This window comes from Eurosta solidaginis, chromosome 2 (assembly GCF_040869045.1).
Source record: "Eurosta solidaginis isolate ZX-2024a chromosome 2, ASM4086904v1, whole genome shotgun sequence".
NCBI lineage: Eukaryota > Metazoa > Arthropoda > Insecta > Diptera > Tephritidae > Eurosta > Eurosta solidaginis.
Genome location: NC_090320.1, coordinates 190,297,814 through 190,316,578, shown reverse-complemented (window position 1 = coordinate 190,316,578; position 18,765 = coordinate 190,297,814). Strand labels below are relative to the sequence as shown.

General features: G+C 38.5%; 1 protein-coding gene across 1 annotated transcript in view; it reads right to left on the bottom strand.

Moving 5' to 3' along the window:
• Window positions 1-1,836: 1,836 nt before the first annotated feature.
• Window positions 1,837-18,765, bottom strand: part of Task7 (TWIK-related acid-sensitive K[+] channel 7) — a 78,384-nt gene continuing 61,455 nt past the window's right edge. Inside the window, exon 4 of the mRNA XM_067766648.1 lies at window positions 1,837-14,662. Coding sequence (XP_067622749.1) covers window positions 14,368-14,662 — 295 coding nt within the window. The 3' untranslated portion in view covers window positions 1,837-14,367. The remainder of the gene's footprint in view (window positions 14,663-18,765) is intronic.

Sequence of the window (18,765 nt, the reverse complement as noted above, 5' to 3'; positions counted from 1 at the left end):
AACACAAGCGATGGGACGACCTTCTTCCGGAAATTGAGCTTGCGGTAAATACTAGTGTCAACGCCTCTACAGGCTACAGCCCAGCTTTCCTCGTGCAAGGACGGAAGCCACGACTGCCAGGTAATTGTCAAATTACGGAAAATCGATAGCGGGAAGGAAAAGACGGCAAGCATCGCCGAGCTGAAAGAATACTACTCATGGGAAGCCGGCGAAACCACGAAATCAGGAAATAATAAAAACAATCAAAATTAAATAAACATAAAAGAAACAGGCAGGGAGCAGAGAACACCAGACTGGCATCAGTCATTCGATCACAAACCACCGAGGTGACAACACGGCAAGTGCAGAGAATATTTCAAGGCGAGTAAAAATCCACGTTTGAACACAGCAAACAAAGAGTTCAAGCGAAAATTTTGATAACGGCTTCGCCTACGCTATGAGGAGGAGGAAGCAAAACGCCCCAGGGCTCTGCTGCTGGAGATGGATGCAGCAGCGAACACCGACGTCAACGGTACGCGCGCTACGGAACAAGCCCGAGCAACAATCGCTGTCAACGCCAGCACCGCCGGTATGCAGGCACACGCAGACGTCCCGAACGCCACCGCTGACAACATGCGCCCCGCAGCACGCGCAACCGCTCAGGACGCCGATAACGATCCCAAGACAATCGAGTACGCCGCACGCATAGTTGCGGCAAACGGGACACGAGGGACAGTTAGCCCACGACTAATCATATAGCAAGCATCAAATGAAGTGAATTATACATACACATCTTTTATACATTTTATATTATAGTTTAAGGAGTTAAGCAATAAAGTGAATTTTTATATCAAAACGAGTTGCAAGGTGCCCCGAAATACAAACTTGTTGTAAACGAACCTTGGACACGGCGAGTATACCCCAGCAATTACTGAAGAAGCACCGGGGCAAGGAAAAGCTTCGCTACAACGTTACAAATGTAATATACCAGTCGGTTAAAAAAATGTTTGAAAAACTCTTTTGGTAAATGATTTAAGTAATCGAACAGCGATTGAATAGGTGATCGAGGCTGTTTACCATTGTGAACGTTTTTTTCCAACATTCGCCACTTGCATGAATTCACAATGATCTAAACTGTGAATCCATAAAAATCAAAAGCATTGTGAATTCATACAAGTGAAAAACCTTCCTAGTCCTCCATTGCCATACCTACCTGTCAAATAATAGCTGACAGCGAGAACGGCTGTCGCGAATGGCCACAGAATGGAAGAAAGGATTGTTTTTGCTCGCCGTTATTATACTGAAGTGCCATGAATTGCATATTTGTGTTTCAAATCAGCTTTCCTTTTAAATGTGTATACAGAAAATCAGACTACATACATATTAATATTAATTTCTAATAATAATTAATAGATTAAATTTGAGCAGACAGTTATGCAAACATTTTAAAGTATGTAAATAATGCAATATACCAGTCGTCTACAAAAATGTTTGAAAAACACTATTGAGCAAATTTATTTAAGTAATCGAACAGCGATTGCACAGGTGATCGAGGCTGTTTACTATTGTGAACGTTTTTATCAAACATTCACTACTTGTATGAATTCACAATGATTCGTTCTAAAAAAAAAAAAAACAAAAAAAAAGTCGTTTACTCATTTGCCTCTAAAGCACATGATTTGCGTACCAGTTTTGCTGCTGCTTGAGTTTTTGTAAACACACTTCTAGTTATATTTACCTTGCATCTTTATGCATCGACTTGTGTCAAAAACTTGAAAAAAAGAATATAAAATATTTTTAAACGCTCTAAATATTGAATTTGTTAACGAAAAAATGGTTTCAATGTAAAGTTTAGAGTTTAAATTAGTAAAACAACTGAAACGACGCAAAATTATTTAATTACTCAGCATTTTGTTTTGTGATTATTTGGGTTTTATGCTACCCAACATTGGTATAATGCAGCACATTTTTTGTTTTTCATTTGGTCCAATTTTTGAATTTGTAATTTTGTTAGGTTTTGGAGCTTTTTGGCCGATAAATAACATATTATGTAAGGCAACATTTTTTACATTTTTCTTTATCCTCCTACGCGTTTCGACGCTACCGCGCTTTCCTCAGGGAGATCTATTTTATTATTTTTAAGATTATAATAAATAAATAACAATAAACAATTGCACAATTAAACATCAACTCACATTAAGATAAAAATTTGTTTTTATAAATAACATATTATGTAAGGCAAATTTTTTTTACATTTTCCTTTATCCTCCTACGCGTTTCGACGCTACCGCGCGTTCCTCAGGGAGATCTATTTTATTATTTTTAAGATTATAATAAATAAATAACAATGAACAATTGCACAATTAAACATCAACTCACATTTAGATAAAAATTTGTTTTTATAAATAATTTCATCTCAATCAAAATGGTTCACAATTTTTTTGGTGGGAACAATCACATGCATTATTAGATACCTAATCTACGTCTTCCTTGTTTCGCTTTTAAACCATACTCTAATACTGCTGTATAAGCACAGCTTATTTTGTCCAAGTCTTCCTTGAAGTTCATAACGTTGTGTAGTTGTTGTCGTATTCGTAGGCACATTTTGTTTGAACTAGGGGTGGGACTATTCGAATAAATTATTCGAATAATTTCTTCGAACTTTTTATTCGTTTATTCGAATTCCTTTCGTTATTATTCGAATAGTACGAATAATACTATTCAAATAATACTATTCGAATGGTACGAATAATAATATTCGAATTGTAAAATAAAAACAAATCATCGCTTGTACATATGAGCATGCACATGTATGTATACATACATATATTTATGTGTGTATAGATGCATATGTGCATATATTTTTGTTTGTTTGGGGTTGCTTTGTTAATATTCATTTATTTAGTTATACATACGTAACCAAAGTTGTGCCTGAGTCTTAAGCTAGAAATATCGGGGTCGTTATCCAATGTAGAACTTCGTTTATTAGTAAACAAGTGTGTAAATGCACATGTATTTTAATAGGATTAATATGGTAGGAATTTTAACATATTAAAAAAATAATAATATTCGGCCCACTACGGGATTAGTGGGGATGATTGCAGAATTGATTGAAGTTTTTTATGAGAAAAAAAAAATGGCGAAATTCGAAAAATCTCGAAAAACTGAAAAATTACAAAAAAAAACTTTAAAAATTTGTTTGTATTTGTTCCGAAAAGTACATTTAAAAATAAATTAAAAAAAAAAGATCCCAAACGGTCAATTTTTGAAAAAGTTATAGCATTTTGAAAACAAAAACGGTGTTTTTTTAAAAATTCATAACTTTTTTTGAATTGGATGAAAAAATTCTGAAAAACGTTTTACGTAAGCTAGAAAAAGAAGAAAAACTTTCAGCCTATTCAAAGGGGTCGGGTTCAAAATTGGTCGAAATGGGATGGAATACCCCATATGTATTTGCTTTTTTCTCAAACAAAAACAAGTTTTAATATTTTATGTTTATTTTATGTTTATTTTATGATTTCCTTTTGCTGAGTTTGATTTTTAAATATTATATTCCGCAAAAGCTTCAAAAAAATAAAAATAAAAATCATCGCCGACCAGAAGAGACAACGGTTATAGCTTGTTTTTATCATGCCTTATATCGTGGTATAGATCATGATTATATCGTGGTATAGATCATGATAAAAACGCAAGGTATAACTGTTGCCGACATTATTGATATTTTTCCAACTTAACATTTCTTAATTGCACACAAATTTACATATTTATCCCACACAGCATTTTGATGATTCAATTTGGAATTATTCTCCATATCAATACAATTTGATCCGTTTTTGTGATTAAATTCTGAGTTATCATACAATTGAGCACAGTAAATAATGAATTATGATTTATTTTGATGATCAAAAACTGAAAATCATTAGTCAATTACTTTTAGGAGCCATTTTTGAATAACTTTATTAAATAAATTTTAAGATTTTATAAAAATAAACAAAAATAATAATCAAACTTTTTTGCTTTTGATGATCAAAAGCTGAAAATAATTTTTTAATTCACATTTTGAAATCATTTTTGAATTGAATTTGTTCACATTATACCATAGTTCAACTATATGGTTGGCTCATCTCTACAGCAACAACATACCATTGCTCAAATTGTCAAACTCTGCGTGTTGGTGTTAGGCGAATGGAATTGAGAGAAAACAAAACATTGCAATTCCTGTGTATTGTGGGAAAATAATGCGCTAAATTAGATGCATTTACTCAAAAAAGAACTGAAAGTGATGTGAAGCTATTTTTTTTACAAAAAAATTTACCACCACGGCAGTAAAAAATTGTCAATGTGTTGGTTACATTTTACGTTTGTCATCTTCTTTTGACAATCCCTATACCAGTGAAATGCAAAAAATTAAATCAGCTGATGAGATGAGCCAACCATACAATTGAGCCATGCATTATATCTATATGACACTACTTTATTTTCTTGTATTTTTCTTCGATTTTTTTTTCTCCCTCCCTCTTAATACGGTTTGTAAATGTCAAAACTATTAGGCATTGTTTAATATATAGTTTTGCAGCTTAATTCGAGGTTATGTTGCGAATGGAGTGGAAGGCACTCGCAGGCCGTAAAAATAGGCACTCGAATGGAGTGGAATGAAGAACAGTAGGAAGACCAGAGTTGCATTGGATCAATCATTGCATCAATATTAAAGATAAATTTAGAAAAAATAATTAAATACTTGAGTATATGCAAACATTTTCTTTCAATTACTGCAATTAAGGTGTCCTAGATGCTATATATTCCAAAATTATAACATTTTATGTCTGTTTAAGAATTTAACTACAATTTCCCTAAGATTTCCGTAATATGGCCATTAGTGATGTTTGTGTGTGTGTGCAAATTTTAAGCGATCAGCTGTTAGTTGCGCTACTTGGTAAAGTTTACAATGCTATTAGGTAATTCACATGGTCTCCTATTCGCCGTATGTTCTATGCTTTAATCAAATTTAATATTAGAAACCATGGAAGCAATCCAAATCTTAAAATTTTACATGAATACGACTCTCTTGTGAATTGCCCATATATTCCAAAACTTACGAAACACAAGATACAGGTAGTTAATATTTAGATCGACGACTGTCAATGGAATTATCCTTATACCATGATAAAAACACCTACAAGTTATAACTGTTCTGACATTACGTTAACCCCATTTAATTTGTTGCGTCCGTCCCAGATCCTTGCAGCGGGACTGCGCCATATTCTCCTGCTCCGGGAAGGTATCGAACCCAATCCGGAACCTGCACCTGACCCCGGTTCAGAAAAATGGTTTTGCTGCGTATGCCGGAAAAGAATATTTTTAGGACGATCACACTCTTGTCAGTGTGTCTCGTGCAAGGGATGGTTGCATCGGACAGGACGTCCCAAAACCCGACGTCCTCGTACACAACCTTCTAGCAGCCCTGCTGCTCAGCAAGCTACAGCAAGTACCCGCTGCTGCTCGCGCCCCATGGCGCCATCAGCTCATGCGACCGCTCCTATAACGACCGCTCATAACTACAATCCCCGTAGTAGAGTTGGTAGCAATGCCGAGCATCAGCCCCCGCCACCGTCTTCTTCTCCCGCTCTTTCCGGCACTATCATTCGAGTTGGTCAGGGAAACAGACTCTTAGTCGCTACCACCTTTTGCACCGTTTGCCACCACAGAATATATAAGTTTGCGACATCTGCCCAATGCAGTTCCTGCTTTGGACGGTGTCACTTTCCTAGATGTTCTGGTCCCAGCGACGGCAACCACCCGACGGGTTTCATCGCACCATGCTGCCAGGCCGCAAATCCAACTATACTGGGTACCACAATGCTTACATAGGGACGTCGAGTCTCAGGGCCACAACAGCAATTGCGTCTTGGCCTCCCTCAACTCAGTCGTAGTCACCCGTCACTTACCCCCAGAGTGACGACGTCTCCCCCGTTGAACTTCAGAATTCTGCAGTTAAACTGTAATGGGTTATCTGGGAAGATCACGGAGATAGTTGATTTCATGAAGCGGCATAACATCCGCGTTGCTGCGATCCAAGAGACCAAACTCACAGCAAGATATGCTCTGGGTATAACGTCCACAGAAAAGATCGTGAGAGCGGAAACGGAGGCGGTCTCGCGGTTATCATTCATATCTATCCGATCCCGACATCGGCCGCAGGGACAGTGTCTTGGAACGTCAAGGCATATCTGTCCGGCCAGCCGATAAATCATCAACATCTACATCCCTCCTGTCACCTGTCGCCGCAGTGGACATCGCCCTGACATCAGCGCACTACTCATTGGCAATAACCGCATTATCATAGGCGATTTCAATGCCCACCACGATCTATGGCATTCTAACCTACAGGTGGGCATGAGACCAAATAGAGGAAAAGACGTTCTGCACAATAAACGGAGACGCCCCCACTTGTATGGTAGGAAGCTGTCACAGTTCCCCAGATCTATTTATTTACAATATGGACGCGCCAAATGTCGACCATATTGAACATCCACGTCGATGGCATCACGCTACCGACTGTCTTACACCCTAAAATCTTGGGTGTGACGTTCTATCAGGATCTACATTTTGGACAGCATGCAGCCGCAATTGTACCGAAAATCCAGAGCCGTAATAAAATTCTCAAATCTCTTGCCGGCAGCACTTGGGGAACAAATAAAGAAACGCCCATCACCACTTACAAAGCAATTGGCCGGCCGATTACGTGCTACGCGTCCCCAATATGGTCGCCAAGCCTAAAGGTTACTCACCTGAAGAAAATACAGGCCTGCCAAAATACTGCCTGGAGAACCGCTACGGGCTCTCTTCTTATGTCACCAGAACACCATCTACACAATAAGGCGAGAGTACTCCCCATTAGGGAGAGAAATGAAATGCTAACAAAACAGTTTCTGTTGAATACCCAGAAACGTGGGCATCCAAACAGACATGTGATTGATGAGGCTATACCGCCCAGGGGCTTAAGCAGTCATCTCCGTAAGCATTATGAGGAAATACGGCACCTGAGAACACAGCCGTATGAAGCAAAAAAGCTCTAGCAGGTCCTCAGTGATATCCACAAGCAGGCGTCGGACCTCTATGCCAGGAATTGCCCGGAAAATCCTGTACTCAAAGAAATATGCCCAAAACTAGCAGAGGAGGAACGCACTCTCCCTAAGGGAACGCGCGTTACTCTAGCTCAACTTCGGTCTGGATAATGTAACGGGTTAAACTCTTATCTATCCATAATCAACCCCGACATACAAAATGTATGTCCTGCTTGCAATGTGTAGCCACGTGACACCAACCATCTCTTCAACTGAATGTGGAACCAACGCCTCTTCACCCCTGTTGAAACAGCACGTTTCCTTGGACTACCGTTAGACGAAATTGATTGATTGTAATACTCCTATATCGCTAATAAGAAATGCTCGCAATGAGTTTTGAATTCGAAATCAAAACAAGATAGCCAACAAAATTTTTGTGATTGTAGCAGCATAAGTGTGACAAGAAAAAATTTAAATTTAGGTACATTCCATTATTGAATACAAAAACATTTAAACAGAAATATATCGGCACTCTGGTGTTTGTGAGTGTACTTAGCCTATAGAAAAGATTTTTGAAAAATAAAGATGATGCATGCGCGAATTTCGGTGAAAAGCAGCGGAGCTTCACAAAATGCTAGTAGGGCACATCCACCACACCACAAAATTTAACAAAATTTTTAACATAATTTAAGCACAAAAAATACACTGATTGTTGCTTTAGAGTGTAAAAATGTAAATTCTGAACACATTAGCTGAATATAAAGTGTACAAATAATTGTTAAATAATAAACACAGACAGTGGTAGTTTAACACATTCTGCTATGGTGAGTGGTGAATGTGACCTATTAGAGTTTTGTGAAGCTTGCTTCACACTATTTTTCCTTCATGCAACATCTTTATTCTTCAAATATCTTTGCCTATAGTAGCAATATAGCATTAGAGCTCTAAGAGTATATTAATTTTGTTCGCATAACGGTACCCCGTAACGGCATAAACTAATCGAGATAGATATACACTTCTATATATCAAAATGATCTAGGCGAAAAAAGAAATTCGTTTAGCCATGTCCGACCGTCCGTCCGTCCGTAAATACGATAACTTGGGTAAATTTTGAGGTATCTTAATGACATTTTGTATGTAAGTTCCTGGGCACTCATCTCAGAGCACTATTTAAAATGAACGAAATCGGACTATAACCACGCCCACTTTTTCGATATCGAAAATTTCGAAAAAACACAAAAAGTGCGATAATTCATTACCAAAGACGGACAAAGCTATGAAACTTGGTAGGTGAGTTGAACTTATGACGCAGAATAGAAAATTAGTAAAATTTTGAAAAATGGGCGTGACACCGCCTACTTTTAAAAGAAGGTAATTTAAAAGTTTTGCAAGCTGTAATTTGGCAGTCGTTGAAGATATCATGATGAAATTTGGCAGGAACGTTACTCCTATTACTATATGTATGCTAAATAAAGCAAAATCGGATGACGAACACGCCCGCTTTAAAAAAAAAAAATTTTAAGTCAAATTTTAACAAAAAATTGAATATCTTTACAGTATATAAGAAAATTATGTCAACGTTCAACTCCAGTAATGATATGGCGCAACAAAATACAAAAATAAAAAAACATAAAATTGGGCGTGGCTCCGCCCTTTTTCATTTAATTTGTCTAGAATACTTTTAATGCCATAAGTCGAACAAAAATTTACCAATCCTTGTGCAATTTGGTAAGGACATAGCTTCTATGACGATAACTGTTTTCTGTGAAAATGGGTGAAATCGGTTGAAGCCACGCCCAGTTTTTATACACAGTCGACCGTCTGTCCTTCCGCTCGGCCGTTAACACGATAGCTTGAGCAAAAATCGGTATATCTTTACTAAAATTAGTTCACGTACTTATCTGAACTCACTTTATCTTGGTATTAAAAATGGGCGAAATCCGACTACGACCACGCCCACTTTTTCGATATCTAAAATTTCGAAAAATGAAAAAAATGCCATAATTCTATACCCAATACGAAAAAAGGGATGAAACATGGTGATTGGATTGGTTTTTTGACGCAAAATATAACTTTAGAAAAAACTTTGTAAAATGGGTGTGACACCTACCTACCATATTAAGTAGAAGAAAATGAAAAATTTCTGCAGGGCGAAATCAAAAGCCCTTGGAATCATGGATTTTGATGCGCGTTTTTTAAATAGAGTGATTGAAGAGGAAGTTTTATATATATAATAACATCCATTAGATAGTGGACAAATACTGTTATTTTTGAAGTTTCTAATGTGATGTATATTTAACAGATATAAAAGAAAGTGGTGTTAGTTGCACTATTTATAACTCAAAAACGGATGAACAGATTTTGCTGAAGAGGTAGCTTAGAACCAGCAGACAGACATAGGATACTTTTTATCCCATTCTGGCTAGGGTCTTGAGATCAAAACGTGGACCTGGGTAATCTTGGGATATGTTTGTACAATATGGGTATCAAATGGAAGTTGTTTACGAGTTCTTTGATACGGGGTATTTTTTGTACCCGTGGGTGACTAGGGTTTCGAGATATAGGCGAAAACGTGGAGGGGGTAACAGTAGGATGTGTTTTTACATTATGGGTATCAAATTGAAGCTGTTGATGAGTGCTTTAGTACAGGGTAGTTTTCATACCTATTGGTGACTAGGGTTTCAAGATTGAGGCCAAAACGTGGACCCTGGTACGCCTACAAAGTGTTTATACAATATGGATAACAAATGAAAGCTGTTGATGAGTGCTTTAGTACAGGGTAATTTTCATACCTATTTGTGACTAGGGTTTCGAGATATAGGCCAAAACGTGGAGGGGGTATCCCTAGAATATGGATAACAAATGAAAGCTGCTGATGAGTGCTTTAGTACAGGGTAGTTTTCATACCTACTGGTGACTAGGGTCTCGAGATTGAGGCCAAAACGTGGACCCTGGTACGCCTACAAAGTGTTTATACAATATGGATAACAAATGAAAGCTGTTGATGAGTGCTTTAGTACAGGGTAATTTTCATACCTATTTGTGACTAGGGTTTCTAGATATAGGCCAAAACGTGGAGGGGGTAACAGTAGGATGTGTTTTTACATTATGGGTATCAAATTGAAGCTGTAGATGAGTGCTTTAGTACAGGGTAGTTTTCATACCTATTGGTGACTAGGGTTTCAAGATATAGGCTAAAACGTGGACCAGGGTAACACTAGGATAAGTTTTTACATTATGGGTATCAAATTGAAGCTGTTGATGTGTGCTTTAGTACAGAGTAATTCACACCGCTGGGTGACAAGGTCTCGAGATATAGGCCAAAACGTGGACCCGGATACCCCTAGAATGTGTGTGTAATATGGATATCAAATGAAAGCTGTTGCTGAGAGCTTTAAAGTAATTTTCATTGTGATATTCGATTTAATCGCATCAACCTGGCAAAACTAATAAATATGCATGCGAAGCCGAAATAAAGACATGAGTTAATAATACCCACATACCTACTTACATACGTCCTATTCGATTTGCTTGAAATTTGGTATATAAATCTGCCTATAGTAGTATTTACGATCCTTTTTTCCGGCAAGTAGACCAGAGACGTGTTGGGAATGGGATTAGGACTAGGACTGGGACTGAGACTCGGAGTGGTACTGGGACTCGGAATGGGACTGGAACAAAATACATACCACCCTCTGGGACTGCCAATAAGTGGGAATGGGAAAACTTGAGAGAAGAGAAAAGAGGGAAGGAGAAGGAGACTGAGAAAGAGATCAAATGAAACGAAGGTAGAGATAGATGAAGCGAAAAAGATGGAGGGAGGAGTGAATAAAAGGATTAATAAAAAGTGAAGAGGGGGGGGGGGGGGGTATGCAGATAGACCAAATTGAGGGCAGAACAGGTCGGGTATGCTAGTTACATATATAAATAAATTAGCGGTACCCGACAGATGATGTTCTGCGTCACCCTGGTCCACATTTTGGTCGATATCTCGAAAACGCCATCACATATACAACTACCTTTTAAAACCCTCATTAATATCTTTAATTTGATACACATATCGTACAAACACATTATAGAGTCACCTCTGGTCCACCTTTATGGCGATATCTCGAAAAGGCGTCCACCTATAGAACTAAGGCCAACTCCCTCTTAAAATACTCATTAACACCTTTCATTTGATACCCATATCGTACAAACACATTCTACAGTTACATTTTGGTCCACCTTTATGGCGATATCTGGAAAAGGCGTCCACCTATAGAACTAAGGCCCACTCCCTTTCAAAATACTCATTACCACCTTTCATTTGATACCTATATCGTACACACACATTCTAGAGTCACCCCTGGTCCACCTTCATGGCGATATCTCGAAAAGGCGTTCACATATAGAATTAAGGTCCAATCCCTTTTAAAATACTCATTAACACCTTTCATTTGATACCCATATCGTACAAACACATTCACCCCTGTCACCCCTGTTCACCTTTATCCTGATATATCGAAAAGGCGTCCACCTATAGGACTACGGCCCTCTCCCCTTTTAAATACTCTTTATTACCTTCCATTTGATACCCATGTCATACAAACACATGACAGGTTTACCCTAGGTTAATTTTTCTACATGGTGATTTTCCCTTATTTTGTCTCCAAAGCTATCAGCTGAGTATGTAATGTTCGGTTACACCTGAACTTAGCCTTCCTTACTTGTTTTCTTAAAGGTTTTGTCGCCCTCCCTCCTAATACGGTTTCAGTACTAGTGTGTGTAAACTATATTCCAAATAAATATAATTTAAAAAACTAAAAATCAAGCAACGATGGTATCGTTTAGTATCTACAATCCACTTAAGATATTTGATGTTGGTAGCACCGTAGCACACAGGTTCGTGTCTCCGCTATTAAGCACAAATCGTTTTGTTGCGGCTTATTTAAACACTGCAGAAAGTCTTCAATAATTGCCGCTAGATGGGAGTTACAAACAAGAATAATAGCCGTGTTTTTTAACACGCGTATATCCGTTTACGCTTAAACTTTATATTGACTGCTAAGAGACAAACTATAAATACACCTCTGAAATTGCTGCGCATAAATTTTGTCCTACTAAATTTCAATACGCATTATACTCAGATGTAACTGAAATATGTGTCTTTGTTTCACCCTGTACACTAATTCTATGTATTATATGTGTGTCCACAATTCATCGCAACTGATTCAGCTATATGTTATACCCTATGGCCATCAGAGCGTTGCGTCTCCGCTTTTCGGTACACCCTGTTGCTGTAGCTAGTTGTTTTACCACAGCCGCTAGATGGGTCTCCTAAGCATTATCTAAGCGAAGATAGACGTTTTTTAACACGCGCAAACGAAACGTATACGCGCGTGTTAAAAAACACGGCTAATATAAGTGAAGCTAATATAACCGTGTTAAAAAGTCAACAATAACATGTCAATCTTATTTCTTTTGTGGGCAATATTTGTCTCTCTTGGTCTTGTTAGAATTTGTTTTTGCCTTTTGAGTTTCCGAGAAGTTTCGTTAGTTTTTCAAGCTTGGAATTAAAGCTAAAATAAAGTAGTGTCATATAGGTAAAAGGTGCACAAACATTCATACTAATTTTTCATCGATTCTTAAAACTTTTTTGATTTCCTTTGTTGACTACATAATGCATTCTATACTTATTGGCAATCTTATTTTTCTTGATACGTACATACATGCGCAAAATTTTTTTAATCATGAACTGAATCCCAACGACAAGGTCCAATCAGGGACCTTGTCAGTTCGGCAGCAGACATGGTAAATTTTCTATCGACCATATATTGGTTGCATGCTGCTATATCTGAACTTGAGTTCCCTGCAAGGGGCAAAGGTTATAAGGATCTGCCAGATAGTCGGGAAGGACCTCTCCGAGCCATTCGAAACCAAACGAGGAATTAGACAAGGCGACTCCCCTTCATGCGATTTCTTTAACCTAATGCTAGAGAAGATAATTCTAGCTGTAGAACTAAACCGTGATGGCACAATATATTATAAGAGCGTACAACTGCTGGCATATGTTGATTATATTGATATTATTGGCCTTACCACACGGGACGTGAGGTCTGCCTTCTCTGGATTAGATAAAGAGGCAAAAAAAGTGGGTATTGTGCATTCGCGCCTTGGCAACCTCGTCACAGTTGACGGATATAAATTCGTGACTGTGAAGGACTTCGTCTATCTGGAAACCAGCATTAACAGCAAGATCAATGTCATCTAAGAAATCAAACGGATGATAACTCTTTCCAGCAAGTGCTACTTTGGACTGAGTAGGCAGTTGAAAAGTAAAGTCACTATTGACAAACGGAAAGCACTCAGTAAATCTGTCCTGATATATGGCTATGCCGACGGCTAGTTTCGAAGGACGCATAATGTTGACCTGAATAAGCTTTACGCAAATATGAAGATAATAAAAAATGAATTCAAGGCGCGATAACCTCCGAAGATGTTTTAGGACGAGCTTCTCTTTCAATTTACGTCGTGCTCTTTTTAATTTTTCCTACAAATTGGTGGGCCGGGACCTACATGTTTTACGCCGACTAGGAACTTTACTGAGAAGCTTTTCATTTCAGAAATACACTGCCCTTTTCATTATTTTTTCTAAATTTTTGATGTTATTTAAATCGATACCGCAGTTTTAAAGCAGAGGAAGGGAAGGACTTCCATTGAGTTGGGAGAGGCAAGTAGAGGAAGAATTGGCTTCAATTTATGCATCTCAAATTTAGATTTAACAAAAATGTGTATTACCGCCCTCAAGTTTATCAAAAAAACACAGTTCGGCAATCACAAGAGTGTCGTATTCATGTAAAATTTTACGATTTGAGTTGTTTCCACAGTTTTCAATATACAATTTGATTAAAGCATAGTACATACGTCGGATAGGAGACCTTGTGAATTGCCTAGGTGTTATGATTAAAATTGCACAAAAAATATAATGTATGATTTACAAAATAGTTAAATTGAGATTATTGTATTAAAAGTTTTAGGATACATTTCCCCAGTGGCTAGTTTTCTAACAACGATTTGATGGTTTTGTTTCCCACTATTCGTCAAAAGCGTAAATCTATAGAGAATCAAAGAGACGTAAATATAGACCTTTTAGTCTCTGCTTTTCGTTCTGATAGCGGCTTTTTATGCTTCTAATTTCTTTGGCTTCTTTGTATCGACTAAGTTCTTCACCATCTAATTTGCATGAATTGATGTACGTGCACACATGTATATTATTAAGTTTACTCATATAATTTTCAGGTAATCAAAACGTTTTTTCCGCCACAAAGGGAGTATACATATATCAAACTGACGCACGCTTCAAACTCAAAGTACTCTCAATAATATCAGCTGGCCGAAAAACTGGGTCGGCGAAATTCTCATGATTGAGACACCTTGTACCGCCGAGGCAAGTGCATGAACAGATTGATACGGTTTCATCATACTCCGTAGTATAATTTGAATTTGATAGTAATTTGCCATGTATGTTGAAATTACTAGACTCAACATCATACGCGAGCGAATGATTGGAGACAGCAGCTGCAGCGGCAGCGGCTTGTTGAGCATCTTGTTCGTCACGTTTGGCGTCTTCGGCTTGCCTAAAATAAAATTTGTGTTAGTATATGTGTATATGTATAAAGTATCGGTCTCATGGAAAACTAACATTTTTCATTATTCCCGTGGAAAACTATTACAGATGGTTATTCGGGTGCAAAACTAGCACAGTCCGTTTTTTGCATCTGGGACTAACACATTTCCACGCCGAGAATGAAATGTGTTAGTATGCCATGGGAATTTGAAAAGTGTTAGTTTGCCTTGGGACTGGCGGCATATAGACATGGTCACATCAAATTCTAAAGACCGTAATTAGAAACACTACAATAACGAAACTAATTACTTAATATTTAAGAATTCATAAGCTTAACACCGGCTTTATAATATTCAATTACTATGTTTGTTTAAGAGAAACTGAAAAGAAAGCTAATTTTACTAGCATATTACGATGGTAGCATTTCGAAAACCGCCACGTAATCATCATCAGGTAATTTCGTAATGTTATCAAAGGTTTCACGGAGATTCGAACCGCGAACATTACGAAATTGCCTGATGATGATTACGTGGCGGTTTTCGAAATGGTACCATCGCAATATGTCAGTAAATGTTTTTTTCTTTTCAGTTTCTCTTAACCAAACATAAAAATAAAAAAAACCAAACATAATAACTGAATATTCAATTATTATAAAGCCGGTGTTAAGCTCACGAATTCTTAAATATTAAGTATAAATTGAACACACCATTAAACAAACATAAAATCTAATTACTTTCATTTTCACTTCCACTAAACAATTTAGGGAGTATACATATGTACATCAAACGCACACACGCTTCAGACCAACCCTGCACAAAGTTAAAACAAAATTTCTTATTGATATAAAAATAAATAAAAAAGGAAATTTGTTTCGTTGTTATCAAAAACGAAACCAAAGCCCGTATCGAAACTTCATGGAGTTATAATAGATATTTAAAAAATAAATAAAAGATATTTTAACGAATTTACTGCAATTCCTCTTATTTCAAATTCTCTGCTAACGTTCGTATCGCTAAACTGTTGAATAAATAACTCCCCTTTTCAATAATGCAAAATGGCCCTTCACAATAACGCATTTCACAATAACACACTCGGGACGATCCCGATCAGACAAATCTCTTGATCTAAACGCTGCCAGCCTTTCCAATGGACCACTTTCATTTTTGTTCGTGGTTCACCGATGGTTTTTAAGCGGTACACTACATCGTTGATCCGTTTTACAACTTTGAGCCTTCCCAATTACACTGCAATTTCGGGGACAAACCTTTTTTCCGTTGTGGGTTGTATAACAGCACCAAATCTCCTTCCGAATTAATTGCTTTATCGTATCTGGCTTTCATCTTGTCACTCATAATCTTTGTTCGTTGCCTTATCAGATCGTGTAATTCCTTCAGCTCTTCTTCCAAATCACCAGTGGATTTCGTGACATTTCTCTCCGCATCGGCATCTATCCCAAACTTCAAATCAGCTGGCAGTCTAAGGTCATTGCCAAAAATTACTTTTGCAGGGGTTTGGCCCGTTGTCTCATGCACTGCTGATTGGTAAGCCATCAAGAATAATGGTATGCGGGTACCCCACTCTTTATGGAACTTGTCCACTACTTTCCTTAAGTGCTCCTCCAATTTTCTATTGAATCGTTCCACCATACCATCGGACTGAGGATGCAATGCAGTTGTCCGTGTTTTTTGAATGCCCAATGACTTACACATTTCCTGGAACACAGCTGATTCGAAATTCCTGCCTTGCTCAGAATGTAACTCCATTGGTACACCATACCTTGCAACCCAATTGTTTATAAACACTTCTGCTATTGTTTCCGTTTCTTGATTTGGGATTGGGTATACCTCTGGCCATTTGCTGAAATAATCCATAACCACCAGTACATATTTGTTTCCGCAGTTGCTAGTAGGAAATGGACCTGCGACATCCATAGCGATCCTTTCAAATGGCGCACCTGAGTTATTTTGCTTCATCTTGCCATGACTTCGGGTTTTTGGGCCCTTTCGCTCTGCTGCAAACCTCGCAGTTCGCAATCCACTCAGTGACCGACTGACGGCAACCAACCCAATAGAATCTCTATTTAATCTTCTCGCGCGTCTTCGTAATTCCAAGATGACCTCCGCTTGGACCATTATGCAGCTCGCTGAGCACGTCAGGAATCCTCTTTCTGGGAACAACTATCAGTTTCTTTTTTCTTTGACCATCCTCACTCTCCCATACTCGATGCAAGCAACCGGATATCAATTCTTAACTGTTCCACCGTGCCCAATATGACTTCGCAATGGGACTCTCTGCTGACATCTCCTCTCTGCTTGGTCTTTCGTTTCGTTCAAGTCCTTTCATAACATGTGACAGATCTGTATCTTCTAACTAACACTTTCTTAGTTGTTCCTTGTCCCATTCATCCGTACACGTTATAGTCATTAGCCGGACATCTATAATGTCTTCTTTAGCCTCGGCCTTTGAACAGAGCTTGCATTCCAAACTACATGATCTTCGTCACATTGCATCGGCATTTCCATGGGTACTACCTTTTCGATGTTCAATGCAAAAGTCATAGCTTTGTAGTCGCTCGATCCACCGTGCCAATTGTCCTTCCGGATTACGGAACTGCAGAAGCCATTTTATCGCTGCGTGATCTGTCCTGACATGGAATCGCTGGCCGTAGAGGTATTTGTGAAAATGTTTAATGCACTCTACCAATGCCAACAGCTCTCTCCGCGTAACGAGGTAGTTCCTCTCTGGTTTTCCAATCGAACGGCTGTAATATGGAACTACCTTCTCCTGTCCATCGACCAGTTGTGATAAAACGCCTCCTATAGCATATCCACTCGAATCTGTATCTAGAATAAATGTTGCTCCCGGAATCATTGGGGCAGTGCACAACCGCTCCTTCAATGTTTGGAAAGCCACTTCTTGCTCCTTCTTCCATTCAAAAGCTTTATTTTTTCTTGTAAGCTCATTGAGGCTATGGGCTACGCTGGAAAATTTTGGTACAAATCGGCGGTAATATGTGCACAGCCCAAGGAAACTTCTCAATTCATGTAGGTTCTGTGGTCTTGGCCAATCCTTTACAGCCTCTATCTTTTCGTACGCAGTGCAGATGCCCTCTGTCGTTACCTTGTGACCCAAATAATTTACTTCCTTTTTAAACAGCGCACACTTTTTGGGACTTAACTTCAGACCAGCGCCAGCTATTCTCTGGAAAACTTCCTCGAAGTTCTTAAGATATTCATCAAAGTTCTTGCCCAATACGATGATATCGTCCAGGAATACCAAGCATGTTTTCCAATGTGGACCTTTTAGTACCTGGTCCATGAGTCTCTCAAAAGTAGAAAGTGGCACATCAATGTTCTTATATCGCATCGTCTTGCTTTGCATATCGACCTTGATGCCTTGGTCGATTAAGAAGTCCACTCCAATTATGATTTCATCAACAATCTCTGCCACTATAAAATTGTGTAGTACCGTGACGTTCCCAACTGCTACTTCACATGCTACTTCTCTAATTACCTGGGTGTCCTCTCCCGTGGCTGTACGTAATCTTGCTCCAAGCAATGGTCTTATCTTCTTGTTGACTAAATCTGATCGAATGATGGAATGGGGTGCATCCGTATCTACAGTCAATAAACGTTCATTTCCATCCACCTGTCCTCTGACAGTAAGATTGCTTGACCTTCTTCCAATTTGCGAGATAGGGATTATGGGGCATTCAACTGAGGGAGCCAGCTGTCGCCCCTTGCGGATGACTCGCTTTAGTTTAACGATTGAGTGAATTTGGAGATTTGCTCATCTCCTTCAGCTCTGCGTTTACGGCCACCCACATTGCTGGAACTGTTAGGATTGGTACTGCAATAGCGTACAATGTGACCTGGCTTTCCACATTTAAAGCATTTGACGGCACCATCGCTTTTCTGCTGCGTTCCTTTTAATGCTTCCAAAATTGTGTCTACCCAGTGTGGCCTTTCCACTTCCACGCGATGAGCTTTGTATGCGGTATTACTCAAAAGTCACGCTGTTTCCTGAGTCAGTGCGTGGGATACCGTTTCTGCGAATGTGGGTTTTGGGTTTGCATATGTCGCTCGCTTCGTTTCTACGTCCCGTATGCCATTT